The sequence below is a fragment of the Narcine bancroftii genome, chromosome 1, assembly GCF_036971445.1.
Source record: "Narcine bancroftii isolate sNarBan1 chromosome 1, sNarBan1.hap1, whole genome shotgun sequence".
In the NCBI taxonomy this organism is placed as follows: Eukaryota; Metazoa; Chordata; class Chondrichthyes; order Torpediniformes; family Narcinidae; genus Narcine; species Narcine bancroftii.
In genome coordinates, this window is record NC_091469.1 from 189,046,781 (window position 1) to 189,066,786 (window position 20,006).

The following is a 20,006-nucleotide window of genomic DNA, read 5'->3' on the forward strand; positions in this document are numbered from 1 at the left end:
GAAACTCAGGAGAGTTTGCCTGCTGTGAAGAAATGTTTGTTCTGTAAAGATACACATGCTTTGGAAATGTGTGCACAATTGAAAAAGAAGATGCATAGAGAGAAAAATCACTTTTTTGAAGGGAAATGGAGTATGTTTTGGCTGTCTGTGTAAAGAACACATCAGCAAAAACTGCAAAAAGTGGCTCAACTGCGACATATGTGGTCTAAAGCATCCCAAAATGTTACCGAAAGAAGAACACAGAAAAGGAACAAACAGCAAGAAAAGAAGCAGATGAAAACAGTGCTGTAACCTCGGTACAGACATATGGTCTTACTGGGACCAGTGAGGACAACTGCAACCTTTTATTAGTACCTGTGCAAGTCAAGGCCAAGAAAGGAAGTGCAATAGGCATACTTATGCATTTCTTGACCCAGGTGGCACTGCATTATTTTGCACTGTGGGGCTAATGAATAAGCTTCATCTTCAAGGAAGAAGGTCAAAAATTCTATTGAGAACTACAGCCCAAGTTAAAAAAATAAATCTCTGAATCCAGCGTTGTTTTGGGCTTAGAGGTCGCTGGACTAGATAGTAACGATTTTTGTGAACTCCCAGGCGTATACACTCAGAAAACTATTCCTGTGTGTAAAGGGAACATCCCACATCAAAATGACATTGATTTGTGGACCCATTTGAAAAATGTTCATTTAGATGAAATCAACTCTGAGATAGAGTTGCTGACTGGCTCAGATGTACCAAAAGCGCTGGAACCACGGGATATCATATTAAGTGTGGGAGATGGACCTTACGCTGTCAAAACTATGCTTGGGTTGGACAATCAATGGACCATTAGGAGGAAGCATGGAGGCTCAGGACCAGTCAACAAGATTTCAATTGTTAAACTTGAAGAGCTGTGGGAGCAGCAGTTCAAGACTGACTTTTCTGAGTGCCTCAGGGACAACCAAGAACCTTCAAGGGAAGATCAGCAGTTCTTGGAATCGGTGTCAAAATCTGTCAACCTGGTTAATGATTATTATTGCGTTGGATTACCTTTAAAGAAAAGGGAATTTCACATGCCTGATAATAGAAACGTTGTCAAAAAATGTACAACTAATTTAAAGAGAAGATTCGAGAAAGATTCTTCCTTTCATTCAGAATACACCAAATGCGTGTCTGACATGATATTTAAAGGTTATGCATATAAAGTACCAGATGATATCTCTGAACATAGTGATGGAAAAAAATGGTACTTTCCCACTCCAAGGGGTTTTGCATCCACAAAAGAAAAAAACTTCAAGTGGTGTTGAAGGTGGAGCAACCTTTTGGGGAGTTTGACAAATTCTCAGCTCTGACAGGGTCCCGACGTGGCAAGCATGTTGATAGGAGTCTGAACTAGATTCCATAAAGAACCTGTTGTCATCACTGCAGTAATGTCCATGAGGTGAAAGTATTGAAAGAAGACTGTGATTTGATAGGATTCCTTTGGTGGTCTGATGAAGACTACAAACAGAACATGGTAGAATACAGAATGGCAGTACATCTATTTAAAGTGGCTTCATCTCCAAGTTGTGCAAATTTTGCCCTTGGGTAATGTGCTGAGGACATTATGGAACAGTTTAGCTCTCAAGCTATAAGCACCATCAGGAATAATTTTTATATGCATGACTGTCTCACTTCAGAAAAAGATGCAACAGCTCTTTATCATGAGTTGCAAGCGATCTGTTTCAAAAGTAGTCTTTTCTACTTACCAAATGGATAAGTAAGTCGTCACTTATTAGCTGCCGAATCTGAAACAGAGGGGGCAAAAGAAATGAAGAATCTGGACTTGGACCGTGACCACCTTCCTTGAGCAAGAACACTAGGTGGATAATGCTTTGTTCAGTCTGATGTTTTTAAATTCAAAATAATTTTGAAGGATTGACCTCTTACAAGAAGGGGGATTCTGTCAACAGACAGTTCGACATATGATCCTCTCGGAATATTGGCACCAATTGTCCTGAATGCCAAGAAGATTTGTGTAGGAAAAGGATTGGTTGGGATGACATTGTACTGGAATGGATGTGTTGGATTCAGGAATCTTTGTAAGATGGAAGACTTCATGATTGACAAATGCTTCAAACCCACAAACCTTAGAACGGTGATATTTGCTTAATTGCATCATTTTGCTGATGCACGTGAAGATGATTACAGAACTGTTAGTTACCTGTTACTGCATGACCACCAGGATCAGGTACATTGTGGGTTTGTAATGGGAAAGGCCAGAGTGGCTCCATTAAACCTAGCCACTATCCCTCAAATGGAGTTGACGGCTGCTATCATGATGAGCAGAATGGACACAGTGTGGAGAAAAGAGCTGCAGATGGAACTAACAGACTCCACATTTTGGACTGATAGCACCTCTGTGCTCAAATACATCAACAATAAAACCACAAAGGTTTGAACTTTCATGGCTAACAGAGCTGAAATTGATAAAGTCTCACGTCCAATACAGAGGAGATGATGTTAAAGCAGTTAACAATCCTACTGATCTGGCTTCCTGAGGTTTGAAAGTCCAGTCTTTTGTGAAGAAAGAAATGTGGGTGTCGGGGCATCCGTTTCTTTTACAGCCTCAGGAAGAGTGGACTCAAAATCTTGATAAATTAGAAGAAATCTTACCAGAAGACCCTGAAATCAGGAGTATGACTGCCAATGGTGTTCAGATAATGTCTGAAGAAGTGTATCCAGTAACCTGTTTTATCCATTACTTCTCATCCTGGACTGGTTTGAAAAGGGCAGTAGTGTTGATGTTCAGACTTAAAAGACTGCTTCAGTATCATAGCAGAAAGAGAAAACAAGCCTTCAATGCCACTGGGGCAGTTTTAGAAGGGAGGTGTGTATGCATCGCAAGTGGAAGCAGGTGCAATTTATATCAGATTTGTTCTGGAAAAGATGGGTGAAAGAATATCATCCTATGTTGCAGGAGCGACAGAAATGGTCTAAGATCAGGCGCAATTTCATGCACGGGGATTCTGTGATCATCGTGGATAATTCAGCGCCTCGAAATTCCTGGCTGATAAGGAAGGTTAATGATGCCATTCAGGACAAAAAGAGGACTTGAACATCAAGTTCAGATCAAAACTAAAACTCTTTCTGAACAGACCAATTACCAAAATCTGTCTTTTGCAAGAGGCAGAAAGTTTTTGATAATTGACTTTTTATTTTCTTTTGGATTTTATCCAATATATACTATGTACTATGTTTTTTTTCTTTATGATGGTAATTATTATATTTAAATATAATAATTAGGGGACAGTATTGTAGGGATTAAAATATGTTTCATGCTCACCACTTGTCTGTTTGTGGTTTTTCGTTTAACATATTTATATGCTGTCTCCTAACAACATCTTTCCTTCAGGGTCATAACTAGTTTTCCCTGCTTGCTTGGGAGATAAGATTTTAGTTTCTTTTGTTCTGAAGAATGGATGGTAAAAGCTTTTTTCCTGAATATTTTATTTAAGAAAAAGACATATATAACAAGCAACAAAAACCATATTTTAAAAGTTGATTAAATACGTTGATTTATATGATTAAAAAGAGAAACCTTAAATAAAAAGTCCAATTCTAGTCTATGAAAAGCTCTTTCTGCATCTAATGTAACCGCAGCACTTAAATCCTTTTTTGCTAAATGAATTATACTTAATAACCTTACTATATTTTCAGAAGTTTATTTTTAATAAAACCCGTTTGGTCTATATTTATTAATTCAGGCAGACAATCATTTATTCTATTTGCTAATACCTTTGCCACAATTTTCTACAGCTTCATAAAGACCTATCATTTTTAGGAATATCCATAATTATCACTGTGGAAAAATTTTCTGGAAGAACATGTAACCTAAAAACTTGTTCTATTACCTCCATAAATAAAGGAATTACTATTTTTTTAAATTTATAAAATACCACTGGGAATCCATCCTCTCCAGGAAACTTATTATTTTGTAAACAATTAAGTGCTTTGTTAACTTCTTGTTCAGTAAACAGTATATCCAAATTATCTTTATCTATCTCAGTTATTGTAGGTAATGTTATTGCCGACAGATAATTATCAATAATAGTTTCATCCTGTAACGATTCTGAAGTGTATAATTTTTCATAAAATTCCCTAAAAGTTTCACTATTTCTTCTGGTTTCTTATTATCTCATTGTATTGCATTAATCATTCTCGAAGATAGTTCTGCTTTTAATTGCCAAGCCAGAACTTTATGAGCTCTTTCCCCTAATTCATAATATTTCTATTTTGATCTAAGAATCATTTTCTCTGTTCCATAAGTCAACATTGTGTTATATTGTAACTTCTTATTAATTAAGAATCATTTTCTCTGTTCCATAAGTCAACATTGTGTTATATTGTAACTTCTTATTAATTAAACACCTATGTTTATCCTCTGACGGTTATTTTTTTAGTACCTTTTTCCAATATTGTTACTTCTTTTTCTAATTTATCTATATCTCTCATATCATATAATCCTTTTTAATTTTTGAAGTAAAATTTATAATCTGTCCTCAAAAATAAGCTTTTAATACATCCCAAATAATAAACTTATCTCTATTGAAAGTAAATTAGTATCACAAAATAATTCAATATGCTGTCTTATAAAAGCACAAAATCTTCCCTTTATAATAACAAAGAATTTACTCTCCATCTATATATTGCCTGCTGTTTTTCAATAAATTCCAATTCCATCAATAATAGAGAATAATCAGATATTATTCTTGCTTTATAATCAATATTCAAACCCCTTGATTAATTTTGAGCTGAAAGTGAAAATAAATCAATTCTAGAAAATGTATCAAATCTATTAGAATAAAAAGAATAATCTCGATCGCTGGGATGTTTCTTTCTCCATATATCAACTAAATTTAAATCCTTCATGAAATAAAACACAACTTTAGCTGCTTTAGATTTAACTATTGTTCTTGATGATCTATCCAATAAAGGATCCAAACAAAAACTGAAATCATCTCCACCTAAAATATTTTCATAAACATCCACCAAATTTTAAAAAATGTCTTTTATAAAATTTTCATCATCTAAATTCAGTGCATATATATTTAATAAAGTTCATTCCTCTGAAAATATTGTGACGGATTATGTTATATTTTATATTGTATATAGATGTATTTTAAAGGAGATAAATTGTGGGCGGGGGGGGGTTAGTGTCAATCATAAAACACTTCACAACACGGATCTCATTTAAAATGCCAGAGCTATGCTCAAACAAGACAGTCCAGGCTCAGTGGAAACTACTTTGCTGAAGGACTTCACAAGTAGGTGTTAATTGAACATGCTGTGGAGTAATGGATTATTGTTTTGGAAAGCAACAGATGAATGGACTCAGAAGATTGGTTCCGGTGCCACAGTCTGTCTGAATGCAGTTTGCTGTTCTAAGAAGGTCACATGGTTTTGAAAGGAGGGAGAGAGGGCAAGAGGCTGCAGGTTTTCTGCAGTGGCTTTTGGAAGCTTGTTTGAAACCCAATTTTGAACATGAGTTGTAGTTCAACCTGTTCAAGGCCCTTGTGGTCCATAAAAGAGGAGACGGCTGGCTGCATAATGTTTCGCCTGAGATAAGGGAAACAGTAAAGGAACTCTGTGGTGACCTGAAAGAAAGCAGTCATCATCTGGAAAATCCTGATGGGGCAAGTTTCTTCAGCCAGACACTAAAGTGGCTGATCAGAAGAAATCAGTTTGTGTGTGTCCAATGAGCAACAAATCTCTCTGAAAACCAACAAGAACCTTTCTGAGCAGTAACCATTTACCTTTCAAGCACCAAAGCCTGGTGAAGATTCATAAATGTTAAATTCTGTGCACAGTATAAGAACTGCCTGATACTGGTGAACTTGGAGGAGTGAGAAGTGAAATTAGACTGTCTGGCTTGAGAGCTCTGGGATTTTAAAGTGTTTGTATGTGACTTATTCTAAAAAAACAATTTATCTACTTTAAAACATATCTATATACAATATAAAATATAACATAATCTGTCACAATATTTGACAATTTACCATTATATATCTACCTGCAAGATCCGTAGTCACACTCTGAACTTTAATTGGTAAAATTTTTCTTATATAAAATCACTACTCCCTTGGCTTTAGAATTAAATGAAGAAAAGTCTACTTGATCTACCCAATCTCTTTTCAGTTTTAGATGTTCTTTATCGGTTAAATGAGTTTTTTTGTAAAAAAGCAATATCCACACCTAATTTCTTAATACAAGACAAAATTTTCTTTCTTTTTATTAACCCATTAATCCCAATAATATTGAAATTTATAATCTTGATTGCTTTATTCATTTTTGCTATATTTAAAATTTATTTTTATCACTCCCATCCAGGAAGAATTCCCATAAAATAATTTTGTCCTGAGTGTCACCATCTGCAATCCAAAAACATTAAAATAATTCAGATTAAATACAACGTATTCAATTATTAAAAAGAAAAAAGAAAAAGAGACAAAGATCTCCACTCAATAAGTACTGCCAGAGCCACATTTCCTCCTTCCATTTTATGGGTCATGGCTAAGCCACGAAAACACTTGCAACCACCAGAAACCAACTTAACACATCCCCCGACCCCCACAGGAAAACAAAACTTGATTTAGTCAACCAATTCCATCCAACATGAGTATATCAGATCAATTCTTCATCCATCAAAAAAAGGGGAAAAAGAACCATCCCTGTATATTAAAGTCATTGCAACAAATCAGTGCCTTCTGTTATTTGAACTTGAGACAAACTCTGAACTAATTCTTCAGCTTGAACAAAATTGGTGAAAAAAAAATTCTGTTGACCTGGTACAAAAATTTTCAAAGTAGCAGGACAACGCAACACAAATCTGTGACCTTTATCAAACAAAATTTTCTGACTAAATTTTTTCCTTTTCTTTAATAAAGTTTAGCTCAGATCTGGATGAAAGAAAATCTTATCCCTTTCACAGTTGAAAGGTCCATATTCCTAGCCCTTTTCATCCCTAAAGCTAGGAGCCTCTTTCTATCCTGGTAGTTCAAAATCTAACCAGGATAGATCAGGGTCTCTGGCTCAGACCTGGCTTTGGTCTTAAAGCTTTATGGGCTCTTTCAATTAAAATCTTGTCTTCAAAATGTTCCTCTCCAAATATCTTCAGTATCCATTCTTGGGAAAAAAAATAATCACATCTTTTTTACCTTCCGATAACATTACTTCTTCTGCTATAATTTTCTAAAATATCAACTTTCTCCAACAGTTTTTCATTCATTGTGATTAAACCGGTCATCGAATCTTCAGACATAGTACATCTATCTTCAATACCCCACACTTCCTCTCAAACATCTTGAACCTCATTTTCCAACTTATCCATTCTTTGTGAAACATTTTTCATTACCTCCACTTTAACTGTCAAACTAATACAAGCCAATAAATTCACTTTTTGCTTCATCATCACACTCTGAGGACATGTCCTTACTCCATGGTGCTGCTGCAGCAGCCTCTACAATGGTTACCTCGACGGTTCCAACGTTTTTTGGAACCAGCATTTAACGTAGTAGTCATACATCTCCTTTTGTTCTAGGCAAACCAGCCCAGGAACTGGCTGCAGCTGGCTTCGTCCCAGTTTCACATCAGGGGAATCGTTTCAGAGGACACCAAGTTCTGGCATGTCGTCAGCGCCCTGGATGCTGCCACAGCTGCAAAGGTAAGCTCCTTCATAGAAAACCCACCAATGGAGCACAAGTTCGAGCATTTTCGACGTTTCCTCCTTGACACTCTTGAGCTCAGGAGGCACAAGCGTGCCACCCACATCATCAACATGCAGGGCCTGGGTGACAGAAACCCTTCTGAACTAATGCACGAGATGGTGGCCCTGGCAGACGGGCATACAGACTGTTTCCTGTTCAAGGCCCTATTCCTCTTGAAACTACAAATACACATATCCTCGGCAGTTTCAGACATGGATTTCAGTGCCCCGCACCTTGTAGCCAAGGAGGCAGACACGCTGTTCCACAAGCCACAGCAGAGCTCCCTCCATGTGCAACCAGTCTATGTGAATGGCACTGCCACCCCACCCAGCCCACCAGAAACACCAGCGGTAGCCGCAGCTCAGCAACAACGCAAACGCAAAGGGCGCGCAGAGAACAATGAGTACTGTTTCTACCGCCACCGATGGGGCAAGAACACCCGGCAAAACCAACACAGCAATGGGAAACGGGCAGGCCGACCGCCAATAGTGGCCTCAGTGGTTCGCACATAGAAGGCCTACTCTACCTCAGTGTCCAGAGATTTCCTCGTAGACATCAGCGCGATTAGCCTTATCCTCGTTGCAGACACTGCTTTCGCGGATTTCCTCCAGGCTCACAAACTGCTGGTAGACATGACAAAATGCCAGTTGGTAAATGCCACAACTTTCCAGTCAATTCTCTTACCCTGCGGAGGCGCTCTTTTCTGCCTTTGGGAATCCACACCCTGGAACAAGACAAATACACCTCCTTACTAGCCAAATACCTGGCTTTACTAGCATTGAACTTCCACAACTCCAACCCGCCACATAGCGTGGAGTACCACATAGAGACCGCCGGTCCCCCAGTACATGCACGATCCCAGCGCCTCCCGCCAGACAAGCTCCAATAGGTCAAGGCTGAGTTCGCCACCATGGAGGAGTTGGGGATTGCCCGCTATTCCAACAGCCCATGGGCCTCCCCCACCACCACATAGTGAAGAAGAGCTCCGGCAGTTGGCGCCGGTGTGGCGACTACCAATGCCTAAATGAAGTAACGGTCCTAGACAGGTACCCCATTCCACATGTCCAAGATTTTGCCACGAGGCTACAGGGTATTCACCAAAGTGGACCTCGATAAAGGGTACCACCAAATCCCAATACACCCTAGCGACGTCCAGAAGACAGCCATCATCACCCTTTGGCCTCTTCGAATTCTTAAGAATGCCTTTTGGACTAAAAATACGCAGCCCAGATATTCCAGCGGCTAATGGACATAGTCGGCAGGGACCTTGACTTCATCTTCATTTACTTAGATGATATCTCATCGCCAGCCCCGATGCCAGCACCCACAGGATGCACCTCACCCACCTGTTCGACAGGCTACAGCAGTTCGGGCTCATGGTGTACCCGGCCAAGCACCAGTTTGGCTTGTAGACAATAGACTTCCTGGGGCACTGCATTACCCCACGCCACTGCCTGACAAAGTGGAGCCCATCCAGCACTTCCCTAAGCTGAGTACGACCAAAGGACTATAGGAGTTCCTAGGGATGGTCAACTTCTACCATTATTTCCTCCCGGGAGCAACCACCCTCATCAAAATCAGCGACAAGACACTTTAATGGATGCCAGAGGTTTTCCATGCCACCAAGTCAGCACTGGCAAAGGCCACGGTACTGGCCCACCCAGATCCCAATTCCCCCTGGCCCTCACAACGGACACTTCAGATAGAGCGGTGGGCGCGGTGCTAGAGCAATGGGTCAACGAGCACTGGCAAACCCTCACCTTCTTCAGTGAACACCAGAGCTCAGTGCGTTTGACCACAAACTTCTGGCCTTGCACCTGGCGATAAGGCACTTCCACTACATGCTAGGGGGAGAGTGTTCACTGCCTACACAGACCACAAACCGTTGAGCAAGGTTTTGGACCCATGGTCAGCCAGACAACAGTGGCACCTCTCCTATATATCAGAATTCACCACAGATATCCGCCATGTCGCCGGCAAGCCCAACGTAGTAGCCGACGTGCTATCCCGGACTGCTGATGCCACAACCTGCGGAAGGCTCAACATCACCCAGCTCACCAAAGATCACAGATGTCCAGGCATACTGGACGGCCATTACCAGCCTGAAGTCAGAGATTTCCGCCCCACATCAGGAGAACCGACCCTGCTGTGCAACATCTCCACCAGGTCCCCAAGGCTGATCCTACCCGCAACCTGGCAACAGTGGGTTTTCGACCAGATCCACGGCTTATCGCACACCTTCACAAGATCCACGTTCTGCCTGTTCTTGAACAAGTTCATGTGGCATGGGCTCCGCAGAGACGCTACCCTGTGGGCTTGAACCTGTGTACAGTTCCAACGGGCCAAGGTGCAGCAACACACCAAAGCCCCCCTATAGACATTTGAGCTGGCGCAACACAAGTTCAAACACGTCCACATTGTCAGTCGGTGAGCCAAGGTATGAGGTATCGGTTCACGACCATCGACAGATTCACCCGCTGGCCAGAGGCAGTACACAGACGTGCACCCGGGCTTTCCTTGCCACCTGGGTCACGAGATTCAGAGTCCTGACGTATCACATCAGACCAAGGGGCACAGTTCACCTCCTCTCTCTGGTCCAACCTGGTGAAATTCTGTGGCAGCCAGGTCCACCATACTACAGTCTACCATCCCCAAGCAAATGGACTAGTCAAACAGTTCCACCGCCACCCAAAAGCCGCATTGAAAGCCTGACTGACCAGCCTGAACTGGATGGACGAGCTCCCATGGGTACTGTATAGGATCTGCACAATACCAAAGGAGGACCTACCAGCATCGTCCGCAAGGATGGGGGTATATGGCGCACCATTCTCCATTCCAGGGGATCTACACCTCAACACCCCCGGCCCACAGACCAGCGCATTAGACGTCCTGCACAGGCTGAGAGAACAGATGGGCGGGCAAGCCCCTCCAGCCCGCCACCGTCCAGATACGGCTCACCACCCAGCTAGGACCAAGTGGATCTGCAGTCCACCCACTACGTTTTCATATGCAGAGGACAGCAAGGGACCCCCCCTACAGTGCCTGTACAAAGGCCCTTCTAAAGTACTGTGGAGGGATGGCGTGGTTTTCACACTGGACATTGGCAGCCAACAGGACAGATTCACAGTCGACTGCCTCAAAGTCGCCCACCTGGACTCTGAACTGTCAGCCCCAGACCAGACACAGAGGTAGACCGCCAAAGACTGCAAGTAAGACCGCTCAGAGAGCAGCGGCGAATCTGGGGGTTGGTGTAGCAGGCCGATTTGACTGCGTGAATAAAAGGGCCGAATTGCCACAATCTGTGGCCGATCCAAGATGGCATGGACTCCCCTTCATTGCCAAGAAGGAGCCTGTGACTAATGACACCTGCGGCGCTCCGCCAGCCGGAAAGTGACACCGCGACGTGGTGACATCACTTCCGGAAACCGACGCGTACTTCACCAGAAGTGGGCGAGCCAGTGCGGAGACGCAGCGGATTCAAACCAATAAACTCCCTCTTTGATTCACCCTCACACTGTGTGGACATGTCCTTACTCCATACTGCTGCCGCAGCAGTCACTATAGTTTACCTGTATAGTAAAAAAGCATGTCATATCATATACATATCACAGTATAAATGTAATTCATATCCATAACACAGAGTAACATCTGTTCAATGTGATAATATGATCTAGGACAACCATATTTAAACCCGTATACTCTTTCTCAGAACTGTTTCTGCACATGAACATTCTTCCTTAAAATAAATTGACCAACTTGTTATAAATATAACAACTACTGGTAATATTTATTCATAAACTTACCCAGTTTTGCAATCAGTTCTACCCTTCTGTAGAATGCACATTAGGACACCAGATCCCTCTGCACCTTAAAGATCTGCTACCTCTTACCATTAATAAAGTATGCTGCAGCTTGAATATTTTTGCCAAAATAGACAAGTAAACATTTCCCAAGCATTTTCTATTTCTTTTTGTGAAATTTTCAATGAAAAGATTCCATTCATCCTCACAGGCTACATTAGCTCCAAGAAAAAGTCATGCAACCAGTCCTATTCCTCAGCCTTTTCCTTGAGTTTCCATCTCCCCAATTTCACATGTTCATCCTGCACATTTCCATTGAACTTACTTTCACAACAAGGATATGCATTCCTGATCAGGTCAAATTTGCTGCATCCACTCTTTCATCTTGCCTCTACATTTATTTCTTTCAAAATTTCCTTAACCTTGTGCCCTTTGATTGTTATCTCTTCTGCTAAAATACACAATTCCACCTTGACATATTTTTCAACATCTATCTCTGCTCAAGTCTCTTCTACAAACTTGTTGGCTCTTCTTGGAGCTGATCTCCATCCAAATTGCAATTTTTCATCTTAATATCTTTACCATCCGCTATAAACAAAGTGTAGCCATAGTTTACGCACTGCACATCTGCTGCCTTTAATCTGGACTTATCTATCACTATATATCAACTGTATGAATTGCTAGAAGTATCTACTTATGTAGCCAATAGATCATTATTGGGAAGTTTTATTAGTTTACAAAAACTAAACTATTACTTAATATAAAATAATAAAACTCTCCAACAATATCAGACAGAGCACAATTTCTTCTGAGATGAAATGAATTTTTGTACAAGGAGACCACATCTCATAATACTCCTTCTTCATTATGGTACTATCAACTTGCCCCCCAAAGTTGCCAATAAATTGTCAGTCACCCAGAAATAACTTTAATTTGATAACGTTTTTTAACATCCCACAATAATTCATTGCCCTGTAGCAGCCTGCACCTTGGGTCAACACCGGAAATGGCCATTCAATGCGGCGACTATCAAGACCTCGCACGGCCGCCAGTGGAACAGTGAAACTGGCCAACTACTGCCAGCAGATCAAAGAGGGCCCAATTGGGGCCCGGATGCTTGAACCGACCAATCGGTGGCCAGCCCACTTAAGCCACTTCCTGGTGGTGACACGGCCCAGCTCACTATCAAAAGCAGAGCTGCCCCTGAATAAACTCAGTGTTGAATATATATGCATGTCTTCTTTCCTCTGCAAGTTTCGAGCTACAGCCCGGGAGATATAACCGTGAGCTATAACCTGGGTGTAGCATAGCAACCCCGCTACAGCCCCCCATTTTATTCCCAAAGAGGTAAGCACTTAAAAAGTAATTTTACATTAAAATATTCCAAGGTGAAAACACCAAATTCTGAGAGCCATCAATTGCCTTTGAAAGCAGAAACATTTGTGCAGCACTGAGGAAAAGCTATGACTTAACAGTATCCTTTTGATAGAGCAAGATGTAAAGAAATGTCAATCAAATCAACTTCTTGCACTTAAGAAACTGAAACTTAACATTATACAAATCAGCATGATGTGGAAATCACAATATACTGACTTCACCAGCAATGATGTATACAAACATAATGCAATAGCCACATTTTAAACATAGTGCATTCCACAAAGACAAATGCAAGATGCGAGTGTGTGTGTATGTTTGTCTGTATACACATACATATATGCAAAACACACACCCTTGTATAAAATACACAGACATTCAGTAGAATCCCGATTTTACATGAATTCGGATATTACGCAATGAGTCATTGGACCTTGATTTATTCAAGGTATGCGCCACTAAACATCCACATTCCATTCTTTGAGAGAGGACGTTAAGCAAGCCCATTTTAAAAGCTGCAGTACCAGGGATGGTGAGGTGAATGATTAGAAGTGTCGTGTTTTAATGATTAATGCTTATCTTGGTGGGGATTTCATTGCATGGATGAAGTTGGGGGGGGGGTGGGTGTTCACCCGTGAAAGGGAGAGTGGGGGGGGGAGCTTCTGCCACAAATGTGGATGGGGGTGCTGCTGCGAGTGACCATACTATCGCGTTATAACGGGGTTTCACTGTTGTGTTAATTTTACAATTGCTTCCATCCAATTTCTTATTTGCAAATATGTATGAATATTTGATTCACATCATCAGAATATACTGGGTCAGTAGGGAGCAATGAACTATTAAACCTAATTGTGAAGATTACTATGATCTTGCTATGCCAACAATGGAATTTAAATTCAGTTTCTAATTTAGAGTTTTATTAGGCAAACTGGTAAACACTGTCAACATGACTTTCGCAAGGCCTTTGGCAAAGAGCAACAAGGTCAACTAGTCCAGAGGTTAGATCACAGAGGATCAAAGGAGAGCCAACCAACTGGATCCAAATTTGCTTGGTGGGAAAAGACAGAGGGCAATTGTAAAGAGTCACTATTCACATTGGAGGCCTGTGACCAGTGGTGTGCACGGAGATTGGTACATCTACATTAAAGGTTTATATAAAAATCTAGTAGGCCTGGTTAGAAAGCTTGTGAATTACAACAAAATGGTCGAACAATGTACAGTGAAAAGGTCATCTAAGATTACAGGATTCAGGTCAACTGGGAATAGATGATGGAATCTAACTTGGTCAAGGGTCACATTTTGGAAAGTTGAACCAGGACAGGACTTCCATAGTAAATGGTTTGGACAAAGAAAGTATTGCAGAACAGAGAGAACTAGGGTTAGAGTACACAATTCCCTGAAAGTGGCAACATAGGTAGACAAAGTGAAGAAGGCATTTGGCATACTTGAGGGGATGAGACATCATGTTGCAGCTGTACAAGAGTTTGCCAAGGCCACATTAAACCAGAAAGGGGCAGAAAGATTCACAAACATGTTACCAGGATTGAAGGGCTTGAGTGGCAAAGGAAGATTGGATAGGCTGGGGCTTTTTTCCCCAGAGCAGAGGAGATGAGGGGTGACCTACAAGGTCATGAGTGGCATAAATAAAGTGAATTGTCTCAGTTCCGATGATAGTAATTTTCAAAATAAGAGCGACACAAGTCAAAGCTTACCGACTGCGAGTTGACCGCTCACTCTCCCAGCTTGCTATCCCAAAATCAAAGGCCGATCCATTCATCACCATTCCAGTTGCACGTGCTGCACAGGAAACAAAACTGGCTTGTAAGAAATTCTGTTCAGTTTTTATTTTAAATGACCAATATGAGAGCTGCATTCATCAATCTGTGATAGGCAGACAGCACTTATAGCTGGACATATAACTTAAGGTTAATATGTTAGTTTATTAATTTAGCCATCCATTTTTCTTCAGAAATAACACAAGTTTTGGAGATGGAGGTGAAACCAAATCTCCTTGTTGAAAACAGCTCTATCCGTCACAAAATTCAGTGAGCAGAGATTAACAAGGTAATACAATGACTAAACTAAAGCCATTCAGTTGCAGAAGTATCCTGGGAGTACTTGACGGTTCATTTGCTAACTCGCGGCATTTTGGCTGGAAAGTGGTGTCATTAAATGTTGTCATTTAGGGATTCCTGTGGAGAGTTATACAACTTCTGATGAAGAGACTTTCCACCAGTCATATTTCTTTCCAGGTCAGTCCCAGACTCAGGGTGACCATTCAATGTAGAGGAAGATCTGCACTGCCAGAAATGCCATCCCTCAGAAGAGACTGGGTCATTCCCATCAGGGGAACACGACCTAGTCTTCATCGAGGACTCAGTTGTGAAGAGGGTAAAGAACCTCAAATCCGTAGGTGTCAACATCTCTGATGTTCTGTCCTTGAGCTTCCATGTTTTTTAAAAAAAAAATATTTTTCACACTATAAACCATATTGACCAAGATACATAGACATTTTTTCTCTTGAATATATACAGTGTCATTTTCTCCCCCTTTTCCCCCCTCCCTTCCCTCCCTCCCTCTCCCTCCTTCCCATTTATTTGAGTTCAATCTATAAGATACATTAAACCCGTTAAACAATGTTGTTACTTAATAAAAATAAACAAGAAATTTTACTGAGTCAGTTCTTTTCATTGTCTTCTCCTTCTGTCATTTTAAGTGGTGGAAGTCCATGGTAGGATTTCTCTATTGTATTTCATGTATGGCTCCCATATTTGTTTGAATATTGTGATGTTATTTCTTAAATTATATGTTATTTTTTCTAATGGAATACATTTATTCATTTCTATGTACCATTGTTGTATTCTCAAGTTGTCTTCTAATTTCCAGGTTGACATAATACATTTTTTTTGCTACAGCTAGGGCTATCATAACAAATCTTTTTTGTGCTCCATCCAAATCGAGTCCAAATTCTTTATTTCTTATATTACTTAGGACGAAGATCTCTGGGTTTTTTGGTATATTGCTTTTTGTGATTTTATTTAATATCTGGTTTAGATCTTCCCAAAATTTTTTCACTTTCTCACATGTCCAAATTGCATGAATTGTTGTTCCCATTTCCTTTTTACAGCGAAAACATCAGTCTGATACTGTTGGGTCCCATTTATTTAACTTTTGAGGTGTGATGTATAACCTGTGTATCCAGTTATATTGTATCATGCATAACCTCGTGTTTATTGTATTTCTCATAGTTCTGGAGCATAACTTTTCCCATGTTTCATTCTTTATCTTTATGTTTAGATCTTGTTCCCATTTTTGTTTAGGTTTACCGTTTGTTTCCTCGTTCTCCTTTTCTTGCAGTTTGATGTACATGTTTGTTATAAATTTTTAAATTATCATTGTGTCTGTAATCACATATTCAAAATTGCTTCCCTCTGGTAACCTCAGACTGTTTCCCAATTTGTCCTTCAAGTAGGATTTCATTTGGTGGTATGCAAACATTGTATCGTGAGTTATATTATATTTATCCTTCATTTGTTCAAAGGATAAGAATTTATTTCCCGAAAAACAATTTTCTATTCTTTTGATCCCTTTTCTCTCCCATTCTCTAAAGGAAATGTTATCTATTGTGAAAGGGATTAATTGATTGTGCGTCAATATTAGTTTTGGTAGTTGGTAATTTGTTTTATTCCTTTCTACGTGAATCTTCTTCCAAATGTTGAGCAGATGATGCAATACCGGTGAATTCCTACGTTGCACCAATTTTTCATCCCATTTATATAGTATATGTTCAGGTATCTTCTCCCCTATTTTATCTAGTTCTAATCTGGTCCAATCTGGTTTTTCCCTTGTTTGATAAAAATCTGATAGGTATCTTAATTGTGCAGCTCTATAATAATTCTTAAAGTTTGGTAGTTGTAAGCCTCCTTATTTGTACCATTCTGTTAATTTATCTAGTGCTATCCTCGGTTTCCCCCCTTTCCATAAGAATCTTTCCTTATTATTTTCTTTAGCTCCTTGAAGAATTTCTCTGTTAGGTGAATTGGTAATGACTGAAATAGGTATTGTATCCTTGGGAAGATGTTCATTTTAATACAGTTTATCCTTCCTATCAGTGTAAGTGGTAAGTCTTTCCAATGCTCTAAGTCGTCTTGTAATTTTTTCATTAATGGATGATAATTTAGTTTATATAAATGGCTGAGATTTTTATTTAGTTGTATACCTAGGTATCGCATTGCTTGTGTTTGCCATCTAAATGGTGATTCTTTCTTAAACTTTGTGAAATCCGCATTATTCATTGGCATTGCTTCACTTTTATTTGCGTTGATCTTGTACCCCGATACTTCTCCATATTCCTTCAATTTCCTATGTAATTCCTTTATTGATATTTCTGGTTCTGTTAAGTATATTATAACGTCATCTGCAAATAGACTGATTTTATATTCCTTCTCTTTTATTTTTATCCCTCTTATTTTATTTTCTGTTCTTATCAGTTCTGCTAGTGATTCTATAGCAACGCGAACAGTGAGGGAGATAGTGGACATCCCTGCCTTGTTGATCTGCTTAAGTAAAATTGTTTTGATATATATCCATTTACTGTCACTTTCGCCAATGGCCCCTTATATAATGCTTTAATCCAATTAATATATTTCTCTGGTAGGCTGAATTTTTGTAGTACTTTGAATAAATAATTCCATTCTACTCTGTCAAAGGCCTTCTCTGCGTCTAAAGCAACCGCTACTGTTGGAGTTTTATTTCCTTCTACTGCATGAATTAAGTTAATAAATTTACAGATATTGTCCGTTGTTCATCTTTTTTTAATAAATCCAGTTTGGTCTAGATTTACTATTTTTGGTACATAGTCGGCCAATCTGTTTGCTGATAGTTTAGCTATTATCTTATAATCTGTGTTAAGTAGAGATATTGGTCTATATGATGCTGGTGCTAGTGGATCTTTCCCTGTCTTTGGTATTACTGTAATTATTGCTGCTTTGCATGAATCTGGTATGTTTTGTGTTTTATCAATCTGGTTGATTACTTCCAAGAGGGGAGGAATTAATAAGTCTTTAAATGTTTTATAGAATTCTATTGGGAGTCCATCCTCTCCTGGTGTTTTATTGTTCGGTAGTTTTTTTAATATCTCCTGTAATTCTTCTATTTCAAATGGTTTTATTAATTTATTTTGCTCCTCTGTTTGTAATTTCGGTAGTTCAATTTTAGTTACAAATTCATCTATTTTGTCTTCTTTCCCTTCGTTTTCAGTTTGATATATTTGTTCATAGAATTCCCTGAAGTTTTCATTGATCTCTGTTGGATTATATGTAATTCGTTTGTCCTTTTTCCTTGATGCCAATACCATTCTTTTAGTTTGTTCTGTCTTAAGCTGCCACGCTAGAATTTTGTGCGTTTTTTCTCCTAGCTCATAATATTTCTGTTTTGTCTTCATTATGTTCTTCTCCACCTTATATGTTTGTAGTGTTTCATATTTTTTTTTGTCTGCCAATTCTCTTCTTTTAGTTGTACCTTCCTTTATTGCTAATTCTTTTTCTGTATTTGTTATTTCCATTTCCAACTGTTCTGTTTACCGATTGTAGTCCTTCTTCATCTTAGTTATAACTTATTATTTGCCCACTGATGAACGCTTTCATTGCATCCCATAGTATAAACTTATCTTTCACTGATTCCGTATTTATTTCAAATTACATTTTAATTTGTCGTTCAATGAATTCTCTAAAATCCTGTCTTTTAAGTAGCATGGAGTTTAATCTCCATCTATACATTCTTGGTGGGATGTCCTCTAGCTCTATTGCCAATAACAGGGGTGAGTGATCTGATAATAGTCTAGCTTTATATTCCGTTTTCCTAACTCTCCCTTGAATGTGGGCTGATAACAGGGATAGGTCTATCCTTGAGTATGTTTTGTGTCTACCCAAATAATATGAATATTCCTTTTCCTCTGGGTGTTGTTTCCTCCATATATCCAAAAGTTGAATTTCTTGCATTGATTTAATTATAAATTTGGATACTTTGTTTTTTCTGTTAGTTTTTTTTCCAGTTTTATCCATGTTTGAGTCCAAATTAAGGTTAAAATCCCCTCCTATTAGTATGTTCCCTTGCGTATCTGCTATCTTCATTAGGTGAGTATACATTGAGTAAATTCCAAAATTCTGAATATATCTGACATTTTATCATTACATATCTCCCTGCTAGATCTATTATTTCCTCTTCTATTTTGATTGGTACATTTTTATTGATTAATATAGCTACTCCTCTGGCTTTTGAATTATATGATGCTGCTGTTACATGTCCATTCCAATCTCTCTTTAATTTCTTGTGTTCCACTTCAGTTAGATGTGTTTCTTGTACGAATGCTATATCAATTTTTTTCTTTTTTCAGTAAATTTAACAGTTTCTTCCTTTTGATTTGGTTATGTATTCCATTAATATTTAAAGTCATATAGTTCAACATAGTCATTTCATACTTTGTTTATCTTTCCTTTCCGTTTCCTCATCACCACCTTCCTTTTTTATCAATTTCTGCTTTCATTTTTTGAACACATTATGAGACAACATTTCTAAAACATAAAATATTTCCACTATTCTCATATTTAAAATTCCTTTAAACCCAATAGTCCCTCCCCTTTCTGAGTTGCCATTTGTCCCTTGTTGGGCAACCACATCTCCCCTCTCCATTTGGATTTGCAAATCTGCTCGCAAGCGTCAACTAATTTCGCAGTGACTGTTATTCTTCCCAACCCAGCTCCCCCCAGAAAAGGTTTTAATCTTCATATATAACAAAGGTCACTCTCTTAATTCCCTCCTTACTTCCTTTCTTCCCTTTCTTTCCCTTCTTAGTTCTTACTTATGCTCTTTTTTATATATATATATATATATATATATATATATATATATTTTATATATATATATATATGATGAAATGGTGCAGCCGAGATAGGTAAACTGGTTGACCGTTTTGAGTTTTGTGTGCCCGATGGAGATGTGGGGGGGGCTGGTAGTCATGGTGGGGAGCTGGCTGATGGAGGACCTCAGTTTTCTTCAGGCTGACTTCCAGGCCAAACATTTTGGCAGTTTCCGCAAAGCAGGACGTCAA

The 20,006-nt window shown here is 39.3% G+C and overlaps 1 protein-coding gene and 1 long non-coding RNA gene across 3 annotated transcripts in view; one reads left to right on the forward strand and one right to left on the reverse strand.

Annotated features, from left to right (window-relative positions):
* Positions 1-20,006, reverse strand: part of gpsm1b (G protein signaling modulator 1b) — a 248,192-nt gene that overhangs the window by 197,379 nt on the left and 30,807 nt on the right. For both annotated transcript variants that reach the window (XM_069885288.1, XM_069885278.1), the window contains exon 2: positions 14,611-14,695. In XM_069885288.1, the coding sequence (XP_069741389.1) occupies positions 14,611-14,695 (85 nt within the window). The remainder of the gene's footprint in view (positions 1-14,610; positions 14,696-20,006) is intronic.
* The window catches only part of LOC138736216 (uncharacterized), a 55,492-nt gene that overhangs the window by 9,579 nt on the left and 25,907 nt on the right, over positions 1-20,006 (forward strand). Inside the window, exon 2 of the long non-coding RNA XR_011340163.1 lies at positions 14,868-14,962. This is a non-coding gene — a long non-coding RNA (uncharacterized lncRNA). The remainder of the gene's footprint in view (positions 1-14,867; positions 14,963-20,006) is intronic.